Raw genomic sequence first — 23,531 nt, forward strand, 5'->3', positions numbered from 1 at the left:
AAGGCTGTGAATCATATTAAAATAACTTTCTATTTGATGATTATAATAATTGATGCCTACGAAGGCGATGGATTCCATCAATTGTTGATAAAAGAGAAATAATAAATAGAATGAGAGAAAGAGACGTATAAGACACTAATAGACATATAACCATTGTAATTTTTCCACCTTAAAATCACTTAATCTCAATTCCCTATGAAGAGTGGGGAATGATTTTCTCCCTTTTGCTAGGGAAAGGCATCTACCTTTCTTTCTATCTCTTATATCTCATTTTTCCTCTCATCTTTTCACTCCATATTTTTTTCATATTTTCCCACATTCTCTATTTATTTATTTTGCCTAAAGTCACCCCCGAAGGTTGAGAAGCCAAAGTTGGAGATCCAAATATAAGAGACAAGGAAGAACAAGTAGGCAAGTAGCATCAGGAGGAAAGTGCCGTAAGGAATATTATAGCTGTAATTATCGGAATTTTTTTTTCTTTAACAAAATTATCACATTACAGCAAGGAAACAAATAATGTAACTAAACAACTACTATTGAATGGAGATTGCAAATATAAACTCTATAAGAAGACAATACAACATCCCTCAAAACCAAAAATAAAAGGAGACAATACAAGATGGAGATAAACTATTAAAAGGAAAGATTTACACCACCATTTTTGGTTACAAAGTCGCTATCAGAATGAACTGCCAGAAATTGCCAGGAAACTCTTGTAAATATCACATGTTCAATGAATATCATCAACATTTTAAGCGTGATTAATACTCCATAATTTATTAATCTTTTGACTTTGTTTTTTACAAAAAAATGAAATATTAGTTCCAATAGAAATTTTCCATTTTTTTTCACTAGCCTTGTCACTTTTTCAGCTTGAAACAGACTTAGATGAACAAGTTTACTCAGCATGAAAAATATGATTATGAACGAGTGCCTTCCACAAATTATAAAAAATAGTACATCTATTTTACTCCATACAGTCTTTAGACCTACCCAAGCAAACTTGAAGCTTTCAGTTTTGGAAAGAAAAAAAAAACTACAAAAGAAAACAGATTATCATAAATCAATGTCTTGCTGAGGAGTCAGCACTGCGAATTTCGGTGTTGCATTTACAAGTAAAGGAAAGTCAAAGAATTAATATATTCTTTATATTGACGAAACTAGAAGAGAGCTTGCAGCACAAGTTGACACATCCTTAAAACCCCAAACACCAACATAAGAGAGAACATAACACCCCATAACAAAATCACAATATACTGAAGGGAATTCCCACATCATGCACTGAAATCAGCTACGTCAAACTCCAATCAACCGAGACTCAGTAAAACACCACTTAAGTGACATCATCAACAAGGGAGATTCTATCTGCTGCTCTCCGAATATATGCATTAGTACCATGGTGGAATTAATAGAATCATTGACTAAGCAGCAAGAACTATGATCAAGATGAGAAGCACAATCCCAAATATGACCAAAAGCAAGCATGCCTTAAGAACAGAAAAAAACACAAAATTAGCAATCAAGGATGCACAATGCTTTGAAAGAGAAAAAAAAGTAAGTGAAATCATTAATCAAGACGGTGAACAAGAACAATCAAAGTGATAGAAAATGGTCCCCAAATTCCCTTCTCACACACCTCATAAATCCTCCCCACTCCATGTGTGTTTCTTCTCTCTCCCTCCAACCAACTTGCCGGCTCACCTCTCACGTTGAGTTTTTCTCTTTTTGGGTCCTATCACGAAGCCTTTTTCCACCAAGTGGAGTTGGCTACATTGACCAAATGATGTTACCGTATCCTAGAAAATGGTAGAAAATCTACAACAACTCCTGTATGTAGAAAACTACAGCAAGTAATAGTTACATATTCCATCAACTACTACCCCTGCAAGGGGTGCCAGCAAATAAATAATCCCTCTCTCAAAAGGTAAAATAGTACGAAATGTTCGAACAGATAACAAAGTGATAGGAACCCGAATATATGAACAGTCAAAATGAAAGGAACCCGAATATATATTTATCTAAGCTCGAGTCTTTGCCATTCCAATTACCTACAACTATGAACCATGAACACAGATTATATAACAAGTTCAACTTTCCATGTTAACAAGGCTTCAATAAAGCAAGCCCTACAAAACTGTGTTAAATCAATCGTCTTTTTATTCGGCTCTGACATATATATAAATTCATGTCATGGAAGCAGGTTGAGATTTGCAGAAAGTACTAAATTGCAATAAGAAACTTGTATATTACCAAAGATGAATTTGATCTTTGTGTTTTTGAAGCTTTTGCAAGTTGAGACTTTGCTTGTGCAGTTGCTGCATGGGAGTTCTCAATGTTGGAACCAATATCATCTACAAAATATATTCAATGACATCAGATACCATGAACAAGTACAGAAAATAAATGAATAAAGCAATAAAAAACTACAAAAATGAAAGAAGAATTAAGTTACCAATCATGGTTCCTTGTTCATGGACAAGCACAGCAAGATCTTTGAAAATTTCATTAACTTCACCAATTTGCTGCTGTATTTCTTGAATGCCTTGCTCCCTTTCCTCAATGATTGCCTCATTGAATGCAATCTCATTATCTAAGAATAAAACCTCCTGCCTGTAGCATGAATAATCAAAGAGTGAGGTACTAAAATAATGCAATTTGTTAATGGAAAAGTGCACTTTCTGATAACAAAAATGAAAGCTCAGTTGTAACATAGGACAATCTTGTCATTGACTTTGAACCACAAAATATATATGAACAGAGAAATAACAGCTTTTGGCATCAATTGTGAGGTAATGTTAAATTGGAAGAAAAACTTTTATGGTAAATAACTGACATCAGTTTTCAATCAAATTTTACAAAAAGATAGGATTAACTCATGCTGGACCTCCTTTGAACTGCCAAAAAGAAAAACAGAACGTGGTTTTGGCATCAAAGATTTTTAAGTCTAAAAAAATAAAATGCCAGATAAGTAATACTATTATTTGACCTAAAATTACACATCAGTGTGCAGTTTGTCACGTCATATATTAATATCAAATTCAATTTATAACATATCCAACTTAAAAAATTTTAGGGAGGCAGGGGGGTGGAGTGGAGCAGAACCTTAAACAATGCAATAATTTTGAGAAAATGAATATGTTAATCAGTGTTCGTAGATAATAATATGAGAAATAACCTTCTGGATTCCACAAGAAGGGCACGCTGTTCTGGTGTCTTATCAGTACCAATATCCATTTCACTAGCTGTGTAGCTGCAAGCCAGAAAGAAAAGCCCATGTTAAAAACTAATGTGTGCAAAAGTCATCAAAATTAATAACAACGAATCACCTATTGCGACTAAAGAAGCACAATTGATCACAAGTGCAGACAAAATAAACTAGTATTATAAAATTAAGCTACTCTTCATTGTTCAGAAACAGTTCACATTCGATATAAGCCACATGACCAGAAACAGAGGGACGCAACACAAGCTTGCCCCTTCTCTTTTAGGAACTCTAATAATGATTGATAAATCACCTCGAAGGAAGAACTGCTTGTGGAACAAAAGGAGTGTAAGCTGTTTCCCTCTCGGCTGAAAGACGTTGTGCCTTCTGAAACTCTTTCAACACTGCTTGAAAATCTTTGGCGAGTTTAGCATCTGCTATTTTCTTGCTTGCCTGGAAACACAAGAAATAAGGTTAAAAGACATTAAGGTCATAGGATCCGAAGATACAAAATATACAATACATTATGACTGTAATTTATTTTTTCAGCATTCATTAGAGAATGATGATACAAGACGATTATCTGTTTGACAAAGGGGGCAGCAAGAAGTTCGGTGAAATAAATCAATACATATGTGTACGAACGTGTGTGTGTGTGTGTGTTGGTGTGTTCGCATGTGTTATTCATGCATTTCAGAAGTTGATCTATATAAATTTTGAGACCATATAAATTACCCTGCACATGCAGATGATATATGGTACAAAATAAAGGTCTAAACTTACATTAACATCGGCATGGTGATCAATGTCACTAGCTTGTTTAAGCTTGGCTGATGTATCCTTCACCAACTGCCCAATATGTTGTCTTGTCTTGTGACTGCAAGTTGAAAAAACCTAACATTGTTAGAGCCTACGCGTAAAATTTACATAGTGGTTTTGTTGTGGACAATATTCAAAATTAGTCTCTGAATTAGAATTTTAAAATGGGAGGGAGGTGGGAGCAGTTTGCAAGCCAAGAAAAAGTTACAGTTTCCCAATCAGCAGTTGACATTTTATCTACTTTTAAATCATTTTACTGCCATCCAGTGAGTTTCATTTTACAATAGTTTAAGTATTTGTGAATATAAGTAAAGGGGTCTCATTAGGTCCTCGTGAGCTTAGCTCAGTTGGTAAGGACAATGCATGATATATGCAAGGTCCGGGGTTCAAACCCCGGCCACCACCAAAAAAGGGGTCTCATTATATGCACTATAACAAAGCATGTCCTGTTTCAGATTTGAAAACTTAGGATGTCACTACTATAGCTTAATCCCAAGTTCCATTTGATGAAACCACCAGTGGGAAGAAGGCCTTGGTCATTGCATAAGCAATAAAAACATTGTTTATTTTGCCTGCCCGGTTGGCAATCGACTCCTGGCAGTGGGAGCAAGTGACACACGCAAAAAATATTAAATGAGAGCAAGTGCCGCCTTCTATCCTCGCACTCATGCATTACACAAATAAAAAAACAATCGTGGTTCACTAAACAACAACCCGATAAATTTCAATTAAGATATAACAAAAGGGTCACTGTAAAATTAGATCAAAAAGAAAACCCTCCCTCACAGACTATTTAAATTAACACTGGTAAATTCAATTAGGCCTGTTCAAAAACTATGGTTAACCAAACCACACCAAACTCAAAATAACCAACCCATTTCACCAGTTCAGTGACTTAAACAAGATTTTCAAAACAGGTTAGTAATTGAACTGCTCACCAATCCAATTTGGCTAACCTACATCCAAACCCAAAAAGTTCCTTACGACCTATGAAGCCCTGACTCACGACTTGACACTGACACATCAACACCAGTAATAATTTGAAAAAATGACTTTTGCTTTTGTTCTGTAGACGAAGTGGCTAACACCACTATAAACTCACACAAAAAGTGGAAGATCTTGGGTTCGAACCCAAACACAAACCCAGGACACCAAGGAAGATATCCGGCTTAACAATGTCGGTATTACCGACTGTGCTAGGCCTTACAGCTAAAAAAATTACATAAACTGAATGCAAAAATGTGTCAGTGTGATGTCGGAAAGTGGTGTCTTCGATCGGTGCTACATAGCTTATGATTACAAATCCTAAAACCACATTCAAAAAATCTCAACTCATCTATGATTCTCTAAACCCCAACTCATCTATAATTCTCTAAACCTCTAACATTAACCCTAAATCACAAATCACCAATCCATCCCACTTGCAATTAAAATCCAACATTCATTTCCTTTCAATTACACCCAATCCCCTCTTTCGTCATCATCAATCACCCAATTCTCTCTCTACTTTACAATTTCAAAACCTATAAAGTAGAATTCCACAATGATTAACCGATTCAAATTTCAAATACATAAACAACATCAACACCAGCTATAAACCACGTACAATCATCAAAATCACCACTTTTCATCATCATAATCATCATCTACCAAATCCCAAATCCAATTGAGCTCAATCCACAACAAAATCAAAATAAAAAACAGGAAATTGAATTCAATTCAACAAGTAAACTCAGAACTAACAGCTTTTCACGAAGCTCAGGGGTATCTTTGGGGGTTCCAAGGGTATTAACAAGTCTCTGAAACGTCGAAACGGCGGTGTTGATCTGAAAAATTCCGGCAGCCACCGCTTGCGTTGGGTCTTGCTTCCCGTTGATCGGTCCGCCGCGTCTCGAACCGAACGGCCGGCCAGCTTCAATATCCTGGAAGCTCATAATTCTCTGATTGTGTTTTTTTTTTTTCCTTCAATTCGATGATCCAAACTTTCTCGAGAAAATTAGAGAGAATTTAATTTTCCTGAGAAAGAGAGAGAAAAGAAAAAACGATTATTGGGATCTGTGATTTTAGGGCACGAAATGAAGATTCGGTGATGTGGTTGGTTTCGCGTTTTTCTTGTGGTGGTTAATTCAATTCTGCTACGTTGACGTGGACGTTTAGGACACGTGGAGGGTGTTTATTGGGTGAATTAATTAATTAAAAATTGGTAAATTATTGATGTTTGTATTCTTGTGTTGAATTTTTTCAATTGTAGTGGGAGGGAGCATATAGAGGACGTGGTGTCCAACTCATATGATTGTTTTTTTGTTGGCATCGTAGCTGTTTGTTTTTGGTTATGGGATGGAGATGAATGAGCGAGCTATCCAACTATACTTTTTACTTAATTCATGTTAATTATTTTTTCACTAAAAAATGTTTAAATAGTTATTTATGTTATTAAAAAAAAATACACCTAAATTATAATGACCAATCTTAAAGTTTATTAAAATCTCATTCACATTTTTTTTCTTCGTTTCTATCTCGTCTTTAACCTCATATGCTTAACTTTTATCAAAAGAAGAAATAAAGAGATGACTCATCGATGTCACCTCAAACTCATTAAAGGGAAGAATCAAACTCATATTTATGATGATAACTTCAGATCACCTAAATGACTTACAATAGCAAATGTGGATCCAGTCAAGAAGACTCACACAACACCATAAACATATGAGAGTGTATCAATTCCCTTTACATGTTTTAAAAGAAAATTTTAAAAGGCATGTTAAATTGTAGTATGGGCCTCGTAGAAGTGAGATATTGTCATTAATGAATATCACTGTTAATGTTTCTCACATCATAACATCGACCAAACCAACCCCAACCTCATTTTCTCCCAAAATTGAAACTTTGAAGAAGAGGAAAAAGTCATTATTTAACTGCATCCGAGTTTGTCGACTGTATCAGCAGATCGAGAGGGTTGAACTCAGTTAATGAAAGGTATTTTTTTCATTCATCTCTTCCTTTAACCCATAGTTGAGTAATCACAATTTGTCCTGGTTTACTCCCTTTTTTTTTGTTGGTGGTGAAAGATTAATAGTTGTAAGAAATTTTGAATTTTATTTGAAAAAATTGTAAATTCTTTGCTAGTTAAAAACATGATTTTGTAAATTATTTGGGAGTTGTCATAGAGTAGATAAATATGATTGATGATTACAATATGTTTTAATATGTAGATTTTTGACAATCACTAATTAAAAAAATTGAAATTATGCCTTATATTCAGGTAGTATATGTTTATCCTTTTGAAAAGAAAAAATGGATGATGTTGATTCGGACTCAAGTACAGAACTCTCAGATTCATCAGAGGTATGTTTATTTTACATGGTATAGTAAATGTTTGAACATTTTTCTTTCGCAAGTTAATTAATATAAGGATTCTTATGTAGGAATTGTCGAATGATTTAGTTGACAATGATGTTGAGGGTTATGACATTGAAGGTGAAACAATAGAAGATGATGTGGAAGGCAGTGTATCTGATGTTGTGACTGGGTGCAGTTTTGAGGAGGCATTTGCTGTTAATTGGCTTGAAGATATTTCACTCATTAATTTTAAAGAGGTCACCAAACAAGATTTTTTGAGATATCATTGTGTGGACGTTGGTGTGGCGTATACATTTTATAATTGGTATGCTAGTTATAACGGGTTTGCCGTACGGAAAGCAAAGTGTTAAGAAACAAAAGAACTGGGGATTTAACACAACAAACATTTGTTTGTTATAGGCAAGGTATAGTTAAAGAGAAAAGTGAGCCATCTGCAAGTCGAAAATGTGTACCAAGAACTCGTGTAAGATGTGGCTACCAAGAAAAGTGTCGTATTCACATTGAAGGAAACAATGGTCGGTGGTACATGAAATTTCTTAACAACACACACAACCACACATTGTTGGATGATGAATTCACGTGAATGCTACCGGCGCATAGAAAGATGACTGATCACGAAATTTGGTGAATGAGCAACATGAGGCTAATGCAATCGCAAATAGAAGAAGAATTATGATAAGCAGATAAGCAAATTGAAGTTTGATTTCGAAAAAGCCATTGCATTAGCAAAGCATCAGGATTTCTCAAACCAGTAGATATGGTCCACGCATCAGGTAGAGGGGGGTATTGAAACGACATCTCTTACATAATATTAGAGGCTGAAGGGGTCCACACAACCTCTTACTTAGTGATGCTTCTTCCTTGTTTGATAAGGCAATCACCATGTTGTCTAAGTCTTGAATATTTTCCGAAGATTTTTCACCCTCAAACTCTGGCATTTTTCGTTTCCCATTAATATCCCCTCGTGCATCTTCGTCGTCAATATTGACGACGTTGGTTGGTTCATTAGTTTTTTGCTTCAAGTTTGGATTTGTGGACTTGGAGCCGAAATTGGTAGAGCACAAAACAACCTCAATCATCTCAAGTGAACCATTTATTTGATCAAATGAGGATTGATGCCCAACAACAATGAATTTCAGTTCAGTCAAGTGTGTAGTTCAATGTTCACTAGCAAAATGATTCAGCTCCTACAACAAACCACATGCAAAAAAGATAGAATATTATTTATAGTTGGAAATATAACTATAAAATCATTAATACTATGTGCACAAGAAAATAGTATCAGTAACATGGAAAAAAAATACATATAAGAATGGACCTCATGTATCATAGACATGTAAAAAAAACAGGTGTTATAATTTGTGTATGTAACTTTAACAAAGTAATAAAAAATTTAAAGCCAAATAATTTATGTATGTAGCTTTAACAAAGTAATAAACACATTTTAAAGTTAAACAAGCGGTTTATCTATACTTTAATGTCCTGAACAACTGTGTTGATAACACCAGCTAGCTGTTGAAAAGTGTGAACAAGGTCAAGAAATAGAGCAACAATATCACCAACCATGTCAATCTCATTTGCTTTTTCATTTGAAAAGTTGTCGTCGACTTCAAAGTTAGAGTTACTTTGGAAAAATTGTAAGTGTTTTTCGTGAATAGAGACCTAGATACCAACATACAAATATATTTACTTTGGCATGGAAGAAATACTGCCCCATAAACTTACTTTTTGTTTTCTTTCTGTATGTCGATACAAACATGCTTTTTTGATATAAGGTAACAACAAAAAATTATTTTTTTTATGGCAGAGATTGAATATATCTATTTACTGAATGATTTAATAATATAACTATATTTTTGGCATGGCAGATCATTTACATTTTTGTGTAATGTCATGGTAAAAAATAAAAAAAGTCTATCATATAGTAAAAAATAACACACAGACCAGTTGAATTCAAGTAAAGTAGAATCTAATGGGAGTGTGTTTGGATATAATATTTATTCTGGTGTTAGAAAAATATGTATTATTTTTTCAATGACAGATAATTAAGAGCACAAACATCGGTGGTGGCATTGCTTACGTGTGGCACCTTGTGTCAGTATGGATACCACTATTTAACAAGGTGGTGGTAGTGGTGGTTGGAACCGTGGTAAAGAATGGAACCGTATCCATACCATTTGCTTTTGAGTTTTTATTATTATTTTATTAATAACTAGCTTTTGTCTATTCTATTTTGAAGACATGCTTTTGAAATATGACATAAAATTATTAGAAAATACTCCCTCCGGTCTCAAATGTAGGAAAAAAACAAAAAAAATTGTGGTCTCAAATGTTAGAAAAAGTATAGTAAAAGTAAACTAATAAATGCCACTATTCCAATTTTACCCTTGTTAAAAATAACATTCTCATAATTCAAAGCTGCATGCTCCCATGCTGTTTCACGTTACCCTATCTCCATGAGTTCAAAAGTCACTTTCTTTTCATACACGTGCACAGTAGTTCAGTTGGTGCTAGAGTTCAAAAGTCGCATACCTTTATAAAATGTTTCTAACATTTTCATTTACAAACTGCCTTTTGTAATTTACTTGAAAAATTTGTCTTCTTCTTCCCTTTTCATTGTTACTTCAAATATGGCAACTCCACCAAAATGGGGAAACGAACCTTCATTTGATTTGGGTATTGAGGACTCGGAAGATTTGTCAAACCTAAATGTTGAAGACTTTATGGAAATAGATGTGGACTTGGATATGAGTAATTTTGATCTCAACAAATTGCCGCCAATGAACTTCGGTGTTAAGAAGAAAGAGGTTGAAGACATGATCAAGATTTATCTAGATTATATAAACTGCTTTTTTATATAAGCTGCTTATTTGGGTGGAGAATTCTGGTTATTTTAATGTTGTTTTATCTAATTGATTTTTATGAGAATTCTGTTTTTAGTGTTGTTATGAGAATTATAAAATGTGGGTTAATAACATGAATAAAAAAATTGCTTACAATCTGAATAATCCAATTCTGTTAATGAGTTGTCTTCAGCTTCTGATACTAATAAATCATCGATTTCATTTTCAAAGTCATCTTCATTTGCATCAAATTGAATATTTGCATAAAATGTGGGTTAATAACATGAATAAAAAAATTGCTTACAATCTGAATAATCCAATTCAGTTAATGAGTTGTCTTTAGCTTCTGATACTAATAAATCATCGATTTCATTTTCAAAGTCATCTTCATTTGCATCAAATTGAATATCTGCATATTTAATAAACAAAACTCATTTATATAAACAAAAAAATTATGCATAAAAATAAAATATAATAACTCCTATACCTTCTTCCATGGCTGCTAGAATTTCATCTAAAATGAGGTCGTTATTACTTTCATCATTGCTGGGAAATGAATCTTGAAATTCATCTTGACATATTTCTTCATGTTCTTTTTCCTCTTCTTCATTTGATGGACACACATTTAAATCAATGGAAGATACGTTAAAAGTACTTGAAGAGGGATAATTTAGATCAATGGAAGATGATAAGTTGAATTCTATCATTTCAGGATCAATAGGAGTGTTTAAATCAATATTTAGAGGCATTTTTATGATAATGGCATGAGAACTGTTTGGTTATATTTATACATAAAGAATCCAGCAATTTTAGGATCAATAGACGCGGGTCTTAATTTTTTTTTCCAATTGTCCATTCATTTTAATTAGGCGGGAGCTTAAATTTTCAATTGTACCACGTTTGAGTTTGAAAAACTATTAGAAACATGACTCAGTGTACAACTATTTTTATGAGAAGTTCAACAGTTTTCATCATTCCACGCAACAATTATTACTTAAACCCACTCCATCATTAATTATTACTAAAACATGACAAGGGCAAAATTGGAAAGTTGTACATTTTTTAACATGACTTCAATGTAATCAATTCATTTTCTTAATTGGTGTGCTTTTTTTTTCCTACATTTGAAACCGGAAGGAGTATAAGATTAGTGGGATCCATTGTAAGTTTTGTAAGAGTGGTATGAATATTTAGAAAATGTAGTTGAGTGGTTTAAATAATTGGAAGGTGTGAAATAATATAAAGAATTACGTGGGACCCATTTATTCCACCATGTAGAGTGGCATGGATGTGAGTGCTCTAAGTGTACATTTTTGTGTATGTCATGGTAAAAAAAAAAACAAAAAAATATCATATAGCCATGTTTGACTTGGGCGTGCCACATATATGCACACAGCTCCATCAACAGCTTGACATGTGTAGTCATAAATTCAATGATTATTGCTTTTAACCAACTATGCGGTGTAGGTCTCATGATAGCATTAAGGTTGACTTATTTACGATTCAAATTTATGCTTATATTTGGCACAAACCCTTAAGTTTTTTTGTATGTCTCAGCAACAAAATCCTTACAACAAGGATACTTCTAGTCACGTTTGGAACATCTTAGTTACTAAAAAAAAGACAAATTTTGTGTAACATATTGAACAATATATTGAATTCTTTACAAAAGTCTATACCTACCGAAGTTAGGAATCTCCCTGCAATTTACAGCTCAATGGGTATCACACATTACTTTCTTGTCACAATAAAGTTGTTTTCCTTTCATCCAACTTTTGTATTCAGTCAACCTTATCTTCATCAAATGGTTGGAAATCAATGTTGCAGCATTTGGGACAGGAAAACTAAAACATGTTCTTAAGAAAACAAAGAAAGAATGAAAAAAAAAATAAGAATGAAAAAAAAATATTAACCCCCACGCTTCTTTCAAACAAGAAGATCAACCCATGCCTCATAGATTTAGAGCCCGTTTGTTATTTTTTTTTAAGGAATCATTTTTTTTGTTTAAATAATCACTTTTAAGGGTATTATCACTACACACCAAAATAAATTTTATTTTTGGTAGCATTATAGAAAACAACTTTACATTGATATAACAACAACATATTATCCCTAGTTTGCGGTTTTAAACTTAATTAAACTACACATAACATCATTACAGTGACATAACAACAACATATTATCCCTAATCTGCAGAAAGGCAAAAAGCTACTGAATTAAAGTAGAAAAGCAAGAAGCTGTTGAAATGAATTAGTTGCTGAAATAAAGTAGAAAAACAATGGCAATAAGCTGCTGAATTAAGCTACTGAAATAATCTGTCGAAAAGCAATAAGCTGCTGAAATAAGGCAGGTACTTATATTCATCATCCATAAATCATTAACATATCAATATTTTCATTACTTCATATATAACCATTAAAATGCTTAGAAATTAAAGCTAATCGATATTAAACACCTCACATTACTTCTAAACTAATTCTTAACAAGAACAACAAATCCTAATCTTTGGTTTCAAACCTTGATTTCATTACTACTAAACCTTCACGCTAGTTTGTTAAACAACATACAACCCAAAACCAAAATCATAGCAATTGTTAGTAGATTAAGCATCCAAACTGTTTGTCCATTCTTTTCCATTTCCATCTTCAGATTATCCTCCACCAACTTAAGATCCTTTCTCAAAGATGTGGTTTCAGTCTCAAGCTCCTTCTTCATTTCTGAAACTTCATTCTCAAACAGCTTTTTCACCTCATCAGTTGTTTCATCAAATTCGTTCTTGATTGACACATAGGGTTCATGAATTACAACCCTCATATCTTCCATCTCAGCAGCATGAATCATGATCATGTCGTTTACATCCTCCTTGATTTTTCCAAATCTTTTATCAAAATCAGCCTCAAGGGGTATCTCAATAGATGAATCTTTTTTCATTGGTTCACACAACTTGTAGGACTTGCATCTGTTGAGCTTTCAAGCATAGTAAAGTCAGTTCAGATTTGGAATCGTATCTTATACCAAGATCTCAGAATTTCTGTTGCAAAAACAGTCTTTGTTTGTGCATCTAAGATTTTTTGGACGGGTTGAGCTGTTAGCTGAGGTTGCTTCCAAAGGATGGGTTGAATTGTTAACTGAGGTTGTCATTAAAAGAAAAATGGTTTTGAGATTTGGTGATAAACAAAAGTTCTCTAAAGTTGTTGGATAAATGTTTGGTTCATCTAGCTATAAGAAAGCCTTATAAATAGGTGAGAGGTGGCCTAAATGTGTGGTGAAAATGGTTTTTTAGACAAATCTAACCCTAACCCTAATATATTATAAAATATTGGTTCAAATTTAACTAAATAATAATTCTTTAAAAAATGAAAGAATAAAATAGTAAAATCTTTATTAAAGTCCAGTAAATTAAATTGAAATTTCAATGTAAGGATTATTCACATAATCTAATATTTGCGCATGAGATTTCATTTATCGTACATAATCTAATATCTATTTATCATAATCCAATCTACATCCCCCAACTAAGAAATTTAAGCCTAATTAGGGAAATGACCTCAAATTAGATTCTCTTGATGTCTAAGGCCTCCAACTTCTACTTTTTCTCTATGAAAATAACGATTAGCTATAAACAACATATATATATATATATATAAAGGAAATTTGAGTTGTTCTCATGCAAGCTTTGTGATGACGTGACACTCTCAAATCTCTTAATTTTAATCCCATGATTTACATTACAATAAATGGCACCCTTCATATTCCAATCAAATAAATTATTATTATTATATTAAGATAAGAATATATATGTGAACTTTATAGCAAGGATGTCTAATTGGCAAAGCAAAAACTTTCTAATCCCGATATAAACAATATGAATATAACACATAGTCATACTTAGATAGTCCAAGAGGTGTTTTGTTTTAGTAGTGCTTTATTGAACATAAATCAATTAAAACCACAGAAACCCCACTATTATTGGTCTCTTACATAAAAATGTGCTTTTACAAATTGCCTCAAACCAATTATAATAAAGACCAAATAGCATGTAATGTAACACATGCCTCTTTGTTTTCAAAAATTATTGTAACAATTACAACCTCTTTCTCCCCCTGATTTGACTTCAATGTGAACAACCTTTCAAATATCACCTCTTGCCATTCTTACTTCCCTACCTGCAATTAAACTCACAAAATAAATTGATCAACACATAATTGCGGAGAGCATTTTGTATAAATATGCAACACATCCAACGCACTTCTTCACCTTTCACATTTGCACTCTTTTTCTTCACTCAACATTTTAAGCAATCATGGTTGTTGTTCAGAGAAATACCGACAAGTAAGTAGATAACATCCTATATAATTATGTTGTTCACAGTAATATGTAAAACTTTGTTAGCATACTATTATTTGTGTTTGAAATGTTTATATTTTATTCTTACAGGGCAGTGGAAACCGCACATAGGTTTTTGAACAACATCACCAACATCACAGAGGAGAGTAGTGTAAAAGTATGCATTGCTAGACTATGGGACAATTTCCACATCAATAAAAAAAAATGAAAGAGGCAACAATGTGTGTGTTATATTATTGTAAAATCTAATATTGAATAAAATCTTTTACAATAAAAAATTATTCTCCCTTGCAGTCCAATTACATACATGCTACTGTACCCAAGAGGTTTGCAGATTCATTCCAAAAAAATCATTGAAGGAGGGAAAAATATATGTCATTACAAAATTTGCGATGTCAAAAGACAATAAAAAGTAAGATGTGGTTGAAAGCAATTTTTTGATGTTACAGTTTTGTTATCGCGATTTTCGGGTGTCAAGTCATAAATTAGGCTTGAACCTTTCAATCTTTGATATTCTCTATTTTTTCTTGGGAAGGGCAAAATTGAGAAAAAACCCTTAGATTCTAAGTTCGGGGGTCGCTTTCGCTACGGGAAGGTGTTAGGCACCCGGAACGATTATGGTATTCCATAAGAACCGTTCTCCTAAGCTTATTTCTACGCTTTATTTTTATTGCCTACTTATTGAAAAAGAAGTTCTATTTGAGTGAAGAATGGGGGGAGAAAGTGATTGAGATCTTATTTTTATTTGGCTTGGAGGAGTTTTAACTCATTGCCTACGTACCCTTTTAAGGGATCAAAACCAAACGTAGTTCGTTCGAAAATTGTTTTTGCTTTTGTTGGTTGATTTTAAGTTTGAAAAAGGAATTTTGAAGAATGGAGATGAGAGGCCTCAAGGGCATGAGATTTGGAAAATGTGAGGTGGAAGTAGTTATTTTGCAAAATAAAGTCTAAGTATGATTAAAATTCATTGGGATTTTTTCTTAAGAAAACAAAAGGGAAATGAGGAGTTTTGACTCCTATTTTAGAAAAAAAGTTTTCAAATGAGGTTATTCATATTTTTGAAAAATGATTTTTTTTTCTAAGCGTTGTAAAACCTAAGCATACATCTAAGCGGTAATCATGCAACGTGTGTGCGTGTCGGTGCTTGTGTCGGTGTACATCCCTTATAATGTCCATAGTCCTTTACATTGTCCTAGATACATGCTATGGTCTTGCAAGAATGTAAACTAAACTAAACTAACTAAATTTATTACAAACCCAATTGATATAGAAATGAATGGAAAAAATGATGCCAAAACTATAGGATGAATGAAATATGAGATGAGATGGTTAGTATCATAAAGCATAAAAAATAGTAGAAAAGTAAACAAAATTGAATAGAATAGCAAGAGAAAGAAAAGGTGATGAAATGAAACAAAGTGGCAAAATATACCTAAAATTGGTTATGACACTTAGACGTGCATATGACCTATAATCTCCTCATTATGGCAATGTTAAAGGGGTTTAATTTTGAGCTATAATGTGGGAACAAATAGGACGTATTCAAGCCAAGCATCATGACACATTTTCAAAGACATTTTGCACTTTATTTCTTGATAAAAACACACATTGCTTGCAAAACAAGAAAGACATGAAAATCTACATCCACAATCAGCAAGACATACACATGATCAGCAACATATTCATCATGAAATTACACACCAATCATCCACATCACATGCCAACATTTTATGAGAAAATATACCACAAAAAATGCACAAATTCAGATCAAACACAAAATTGATCAAGAAAAAAATAACACGCACATCTTTATCATTTTTTAAACCACTGGAAAATATCACAAAAGTGTTAAAATGTATTAAGAAGCATATAACAATTTTTTGGAATTTTTAGAGAAAAAAATTGAGCATGCAGAGGTTCAATTAGCAAAAAAGCAGGGTGCAGATAGCAGAAAAAAAATCAAAAACGTACAGGAAATAGGCCCAACCCAAAACCAAAGGATCCGGATTCACGAGGAGCGTTGGATTGATCCAGGGAGGGAAACCCTAGATCCAACGCTCAGGATTGAAGGGATTGGACCGGTTTTGAACCGGTCCGGTTCAGTTGTCTATATAAACAAACTCACGCCGGTTTTTTTCATTTTTACAAATCCTTTCTCTCTCTTCTCTCGTCTTCTCTCTCTAAGCTCTCATCCTCCTCCGCCGGTTTCTGGAAGGAGACGGCCGGAGAAGATGAAGATTCATCGGAATCTTCATTGACTCCGCCGTGAATTCCAGATTCCGGCGAGTCTTAACCTCACCAGAAACCTATGAATCTTACATCAATCGACTCGTCTCTTCGTTCTAAACATGAATCTGATAATAGAAATTGCATGCAGGCTTTGAATCAACACAGATCTGAGTTTTGTTGTTCACGGTTTTTGAAAATTTTAGGTTTTCAATTTTTTTGGAAGAAACCTCTAAGAAAACTCACAGATCTACGTTGATTTGTTCTCGTTGATACTTTGAGATGGAAAAAGAGAAGGTTTACGCGTTACCTGAGTTGTTATTCGGAGATTTCAACGGAGATCTTCGGAAAACTTCGTCTTGTTGCTTTAGCGCTCTGAAACCGAAAATAAATCGGTGCTTTCCACTGGTTTGCTTTCTTTATCTTCTTCACCGGTTTGAATCTCTAATTCTTTCCCTCTTCTCTTCACTGGTTCCTTCGTGATCAGTGCTGGAGTTTGTCACTTCTAGTGACGAATTCGCACTTTGAATTGCGAAGGAATCCGCTTCAATGATGAAGATTCACCATGAATCTCTGAGAATCGCAGAAAACTTTGTTGAATTCGTGTTGATTTTTGATGATTTTTGGTTGAATCCGAAACGGTTAGGGTTTGTGATTGTTCTGTGTTCTTGATGATTTCTGGGTTTTTGATCCGTAACTGAAAGGAGAGAGATTGTGATTTCTGTTTGTGATGTGGCGTGTGATTAATGGATCTGTGTGGCACTGTGCACTATTTATAATCTGACATGTGTACTTGAGACCCAATGAAATGGTGACACCTGGACTTGTATGAAAATGGCACTGCCTTGGACTTGAAATGAATTTGGGACCTTTCTGCAAAATAAGAAACTTGAAGGACTAATCAGCAAAATAAGAAAAAGTGGACTAAAATGCAATTTATAAACAGTTTAGGACTGAAATGCAATTTTAGAAACCGTTCAGGGACTAAAATGAAATTAAAAATAAAATTGGACTAAAATTGGTAATTTGGAAAAAACGTAAAGTGAAACCAAAAATAAAATCAACAAAAGGACTAAAACGAACCAATTACTGACATGAGGTATTTTAAAATACCTCCCTGCCGAAATTTTGACATGAAAAGACCAAAATGCCCCTAGGGACTAAACTGACCCAAACTGACTCAGATGCAATTTTTGAAATAATTTTTAAACAAAGACTCAACAATGATTTGTACAGACAAATTGAAAAGACTCGGAGGCAAACACAGGGACTAAAATGGGTTCCACTGCAGGAAATGACCAAAATACCCTTTTGTATGATTTTTGAAATAAAATGCAAGAAAAAGTAACGCGACGTTTCAGAGAGTTCTTAAATGACTTGGAACGTCAGAAAAGACAGAGGCAGTAAAATTCGTTTAAAAAGAGAGTAAAGATTCAGAGAAAAAACAACAGCGAATTGACAAATATCAGTGTTAGAAAAGAAATTTGAACGATTATTTTTAGGTCCAAAATCAGGGTATAACAGCTGCCCCTATTTAAGTTTCTTTGTCTGGAGGGTCAAGAGACGGAGTCTTTGGCTTGACGGGACGAAGATACTTAAATATTAACATTTGCAGTGTGTTTGGACGTAAAAATACGCTTGTACATTTTCAAATATCATGAATGCCATGCAACATTTGGATTATGAGTGCAAGACAAACGAAAACTGGAATTAACAAAAGATGTCATATCCATTGCGGGACTGATAGACATTAACAAGATAACAGATAACAGGGTAGATAGGAGACTAGGAACAAATTGACGGGTACAAGTTGCTATTGGATTGAGCTGGGCACTTGACCGGGAATAAAAGCGGACAAACAGGTGCGAGTTGTTCTTGGATTCGAACTGGTCACTCGACCGGGGACATAGAAAAGGTAGACAGGTACGAGTTGTTCTTGATTCGAACTGGTCACTCGACTGAAAGCAAAGGCAAATAGACAGGTGCGAGCTTGTTCTTGGATGCGAACTGGTTACTCCACCGGAGACAAAGACCAAATAGACAGGCGCAAGCTGCTCTTGGATCGAGCTAGCCACTTGAGCGAACAGAAACAGATAGACGGGTACAAGCTGTTCTTGGATGCGAACTGGTAACTTGACCAAACAGAAACATATTGACAGGTACAAGCTACTCTTGGATTGAGCTGGACACTCGACCGATAACATAAGCAAATTGATAGGTACAAGCTGCTCTTGGATTGAGCTGGGCACTCGACCGATAACATAAGCAAATAGGTAGATTCAAGCTGCTCTTGGATTGAGCTAGCCACTTGACCGAACAGAAACAAAATCACAGGGGATTAGTTTTTTGACAAAATATAGGTTGAAATTGACTTGACGTCGATTTGATTTGAAAGGTAGAAATTGACCGATATTATTGGCTCACAAGGTTTTGACAGAGAACCTGACATGAGTATTGAATTGAGACTGATGTTGACATTGGAAATGCAATATGCATGGATGATATAACAATTTCATTAAATGCATGGGCACGTAATATGCATGATTATGCATGTATGAATGCTTGTAATGCATGACTGTTGGCGATTTGTAGACGCAGTTTCGCAGAGACAGACAAGACACTGGAGTGTTGGGCACGCGGTGGCTCGTGCTATATTACACATTCTTGGAAATCCTCTTTGGAGCTGACGTCGTTGGGAGACGTATCGGAACCATGGCTGAGGGCAGGTAGCTATGCAACTTGCTAAGGATAGAATCTTGGGAGACTCTACTGGGAATAATGCCGGATGTATCGTGGACGTCGCATCTGTGGTCAATGCTTTTTGCATGTTATTTTTTCAATTTTCATTCATCATCATTTTTTTTGCATCCCATTTTTGCCTGGATCGCCCTTTCGGGTTTTCGATCCACCGGGGAAATAAATTCTTTTCAATGCCCCATTTTTGCCTGAACTGCCCTTTCGGGTTGTCAATCCAGCGGGGTGCTCATTTTTGCCTAAGCCGCCCTTCCGGGTTTTCAACTTAGCGAGCCTATTCATTTTCATGCATTTTCATTCTGTTTTTTCATTCTTGCCATTGACCACAGACTATCCTGGAGGAGAACCTGCTTGTAACACATATTGAAATAGACACCAACACACACTCGCTCATGCATGTTCGTTTGAATGTACCCTGTTGCACAGGTTTGCTTTTCAAAAAACTTTTCAATTTTCAAGATGTTTGTTTCGAGCATTTGTCATTATTAAAAATAGAAGGAAAATGTTTTTGTACATAGCTTTGAAAGTAAAAAGAAAGCAGAGTTTCAAACAAAAGCACAGGCTCAAATTGATGTCTAAGAGTGGTGGTCAGCCAAAGGCATGACTCCACGGATTCACAAAGCTTGGAAAATGGTAATTTTATTGGTTGGTGGTACATTGAACACAGTAACCACTACAGTTCTTAGAAACTTTGAATTCACAAGTACAGAAGCTTCAGATGAAGATGGTCATTAACAGCTGCAGATGCCCCAAAGGGATTGTGATTTGCCAGATATAGTTACTTGCCTTTTGTTTCAATCTCGTTTTTGCATGAACCGCCCTTTCGGGTTTTCGGCTCATCGAGACGCTCATTCTTGCCTGAGTTGCGTACAATCTCAGCGAGCTTTTCATATTTGTTTTTTTTGTCCCTTATTTTTGCCTGGACCGCCCTTTCGGGTTTTCGATCCACCGGGAAGCGCATTTTTGCCTAGGCCGCCCTTTCGGGTTTTCGACCTACCACGCTGTTCTTTTCATATTTCTAGGCAAAATATTTCTTGACTATATCAGCATTCACTGGATTTGGAAGTTCTACACCATCCATGTGTGTAAGGATTAAAGCACCACCGGAGAAGGCCTTCTTGACAACATAAGGACCTTCATAGTTAGGCGTCCACTTGCCCCTTGGGTCGGGTTGCTGGCTCATCCTCCTTTTCAAAACAAGTTCTCCTACCTTGAATTCTCGAGGATGGACTTTCTTGTCAAAGGCAGTCTTCATTCTTGCTTGATATGACTGTCCACGAGCCATGGCATCCATACGTTTTTCCTCAATCAAATTCAACTGATCATACCGGCTTTGGCACCATTCAGCCTCAGATAACTTTGCTTCCATGATCACACGGAGAGATGGGATCTCCACTTCCAAAGGAAGAACTGCTTCCATACCATATACAAGAGAGAAAGGGGTTGCCCCGGTTGAACTGCGCACGGTAGTACGGTAGCCATGCAGAGCATAGGGTAACATCTCATGCCAGTCCTTGTAAGTGGTTACCATCTTCTGGACAATTCTCTTGATATTCTTGTTGGCGGCCTCAACTGCACCATTCATCTGAGGTCTATAGGGAGAAGAGTTATGATGCTCAATTTTGAATTCTTCACAAAGAGCTTGCACCACATTGTTGTTCAGGTTGGTACCATTGTCGGTAATAATCTTGCTGGGAACACCATATCGACAGATGATGTTGTTCTTAATGAACTTAGCTACCACTTGCTTGGTCACATTGGTATAAGATGCTGCTTCAACCCACTTGGTGAAGTAGTCAATTGCCACTAAGATGAAACGATGACCATTTGAAGCCTTCGGTTCAATTCTTCCAATCATGTCGATGCCCCACATTGAGAACGGCCATGGGGATGAAATAACATTGAGAGCGTGCGGAGGCACATGAATCTTATCAGCATAGATTTGACATTTGTGGCACTTTCTGGCGTGCTGGTAGCAATCATGCTCCATGGTCATCCAGTAGTAACCTGCCCGTAACAACTTCCTTGACATAGTATGCCTTGTAGCATGGGTCCCGAAGGTACCGTCATGTACATCATGCATTAACTGCTCTGCTTCGTGTTCATCAACACATCTTAACAATACCATGTCATAGTTTCTTTTGTACAGAATATCTCCATCTAACAGGAATCTACTGGCCAATCTTCTCAGGGTCTTCTTATCTTGTTTGGAAGCACCCGGCGGATACTCACGGCTCAGCAAGAAATGTTTGATGTCGTAGTACCAGGGTTTATAGTCAACCACATTTTCACCAGCCTGATCGATCACATCCCCAATAGCAAACACATGTGAAGGTCTTTCAAGGCGTTGCACTTTGATTATTGGCACATCATTCCAATGGTTTACTCGAAACATGGAAGATAGAGTAGCAAGAGCATCAGCCATTTGGTTCTCATCACGAGGAATATGGTACAGCTCAACCTTTGTAAAATATGTCAGCAAACGTCTCGCATAATCACGATAAGGAATCAACTTAGCATGGTGGGTTTCCCATTCACCCTTTATCTGATTGATGACGAGCGCAGAATCTCCATAGATGTCGAGGTGTTTGATTCTCATGTCAATTGCTTCCTCGATCCCAAAGATACATGCTTCATACTCAGCCATATTGTTTGTACATTCGAATAGAATCCGGGCTGTAAAAGGAATGTGATGCCCTTGCGGGGATACAATGATTGCCCCAATTCCTTTACCATAAGCATTGACAGCACCATCAAAGACTAAACCCCACTTGCTATTGGGATCTGGACCTTCACCAATCAACGGTTCTTCACAGTCTTTTGATTTCAAATACATGATCTCTTCATCGGGGAAATCAAACTCAATTGGTTGGTAATCATCAAGAGGTTGGTAAGCAAGGTGATCGACAAGAATGCTACCTTTGATTGCCTTTTGAGTTTTGAACACAATATCATATTCAGACAAAAGCATCTGCCAGCGTGCAATCTTCCCAGTAACAACAGCTTTCTCAAAGATATACTTTATCGGATCCATTCTGGATATCAACCAAGTTGTATGATTCACCAAATAATGACGCAGGCGTTTAGCGGCCCAGGCCAGAGCACAACAAGTCTTCTCAAGCATTGTATACCGAGTTTCACAATCGGTGAACTTCTTGCTTAGATAGTAGATAGCATGTTCTTTCTTTCCAGTCTCATCCTGTTGACCAAGTACGCATCCCATGGATTCATCAAATACTGCCAAATACATAATCAAAGGCCTTCCTTCCACGGGTGGGACAAGGATAGGTGGTTCCAGCAGGTAATTCTTGATGCTATCAAAAGCTTCTTGGCATTCATCATTCCATACAATAGGCTGATTCTTTCTGAGTAGCTTGAAGATCGGCCCGCAGGTTGCGGTCATATGAGATATGAATCGGGAGATGTAATTCAAACGCCCGAGGAAACCTCTGACTTGCTTCTCGGTCTGTGGAGCTGGCATTTCTCGGATGGCCCGGACTTTATCAGGATCGACTTCAATGCCCTTTTGGCTGACAATGAAGCCTAATAACTTCCCGGATCTGACGCCGAATGTACATTTGTTGGGATTCAATCGAAGCTTGTATTTTCTCAACCTTTCAAACATCTTTGTCAAATATTCAACATGTTGCTCCTCATCTGTTGACTTTACAATCATATCATCCACATATACTTCGACTTCTTTGTGAATCATGTCATGAAACAGAGTAGTCATCCCTCTTTGGTAGGTAGCACCAGCATTTATTAGGCCGAACGGCATCACTTTGTAGCAGAAAGTACCCCATGGAGTGATAAAAGACGTCTTTTCTCTATCTTCAGGAGACATTTTGATCTGATTGTAACCGGAGAAACCATCCATGAAGGAGAACACCTTAGACTGAGCAGTATTATCAACAAGCACATCAATATGAGGTAATGGAAAGTTGTCTTTTGGACTAGCTTTGTTCAGGTCTCTGAAGTCA

The 23,531-nt window shown here is 35.6% G+C and overlaps 1 protein-coding gene across 1 annotated transcript; it reads right to left on the bottom strand.

The window, feature by feature from the left end:
• Positions 1-908: 908 nt before the first annotated feature.
• Positions 909-6,120, bottom strand: LOC11443508 (syntaxin-22). The gene is made up of 7 exons (XM_003628703.4): positions 5,765-6,120; positions 3,986-4,079; positions 3,516-3,655; positions 3,176-3,250; positions 2,453-2,610; positions 2,251-2,351; positions 909-1,487 (listed from the first exon to the last, which is right to left on the bottom strand). Exons 1-7 carry the CDS (start codon positions 5,953-5,955, stop codon positions 1,422-1,424), a joined length of 825 nt encoding a protein of 274 aa, XP_003628751.1. The 5' UTR covers positions 5,956-6,120; the 3' UTR covers positions 909-1,421.
• Positions 6,121-23,531: the final 17,411 nt, after the last annotated feature.

The sequence above is a fragment of the Medicago truncatula genome, chromosome 8, assembly GCF_003473485.1.
Source record: "Medicago truncatula cultivar Jemalong A17 chromosome 8, MtrunA17r5.0-ANR, whole genome shotgun sequence".
NCBI lineage: Eukaryota > Viridiplantae > Streptophyta > Magnoliopsida > Fabales > Fabaceae > Medicago > Medicago truncatula.

What these genes read in the sequence shown, in the direction of transcription:
- LOC11443508 (XM_003628703.4), bottom strand. Translation starts at nt 5,955, where the DNA reads ATGAGCTTCCAGGATATTGAAGCTGGCCGGCCGTTCGGTTCGAGACGC. An exon ending in CAAGCAGTTCTTCCTTCGAG is followed by an intron (nt 3,251 to 3,515) that starts GTGATTTATCAA and finishes TCTGGCTTGCAG; the next exon opens with CTACACAGCTAGTGAAATGG. An exon ending in AAAGATCAAATTCATCTTTG is followed by an intron (nt 1,488 to 2,250) that starts GTAATATACAAG and finishes TCTGTTCTTAAG; the next exon opens with GCATGCTTGCTTTTGGTCAT.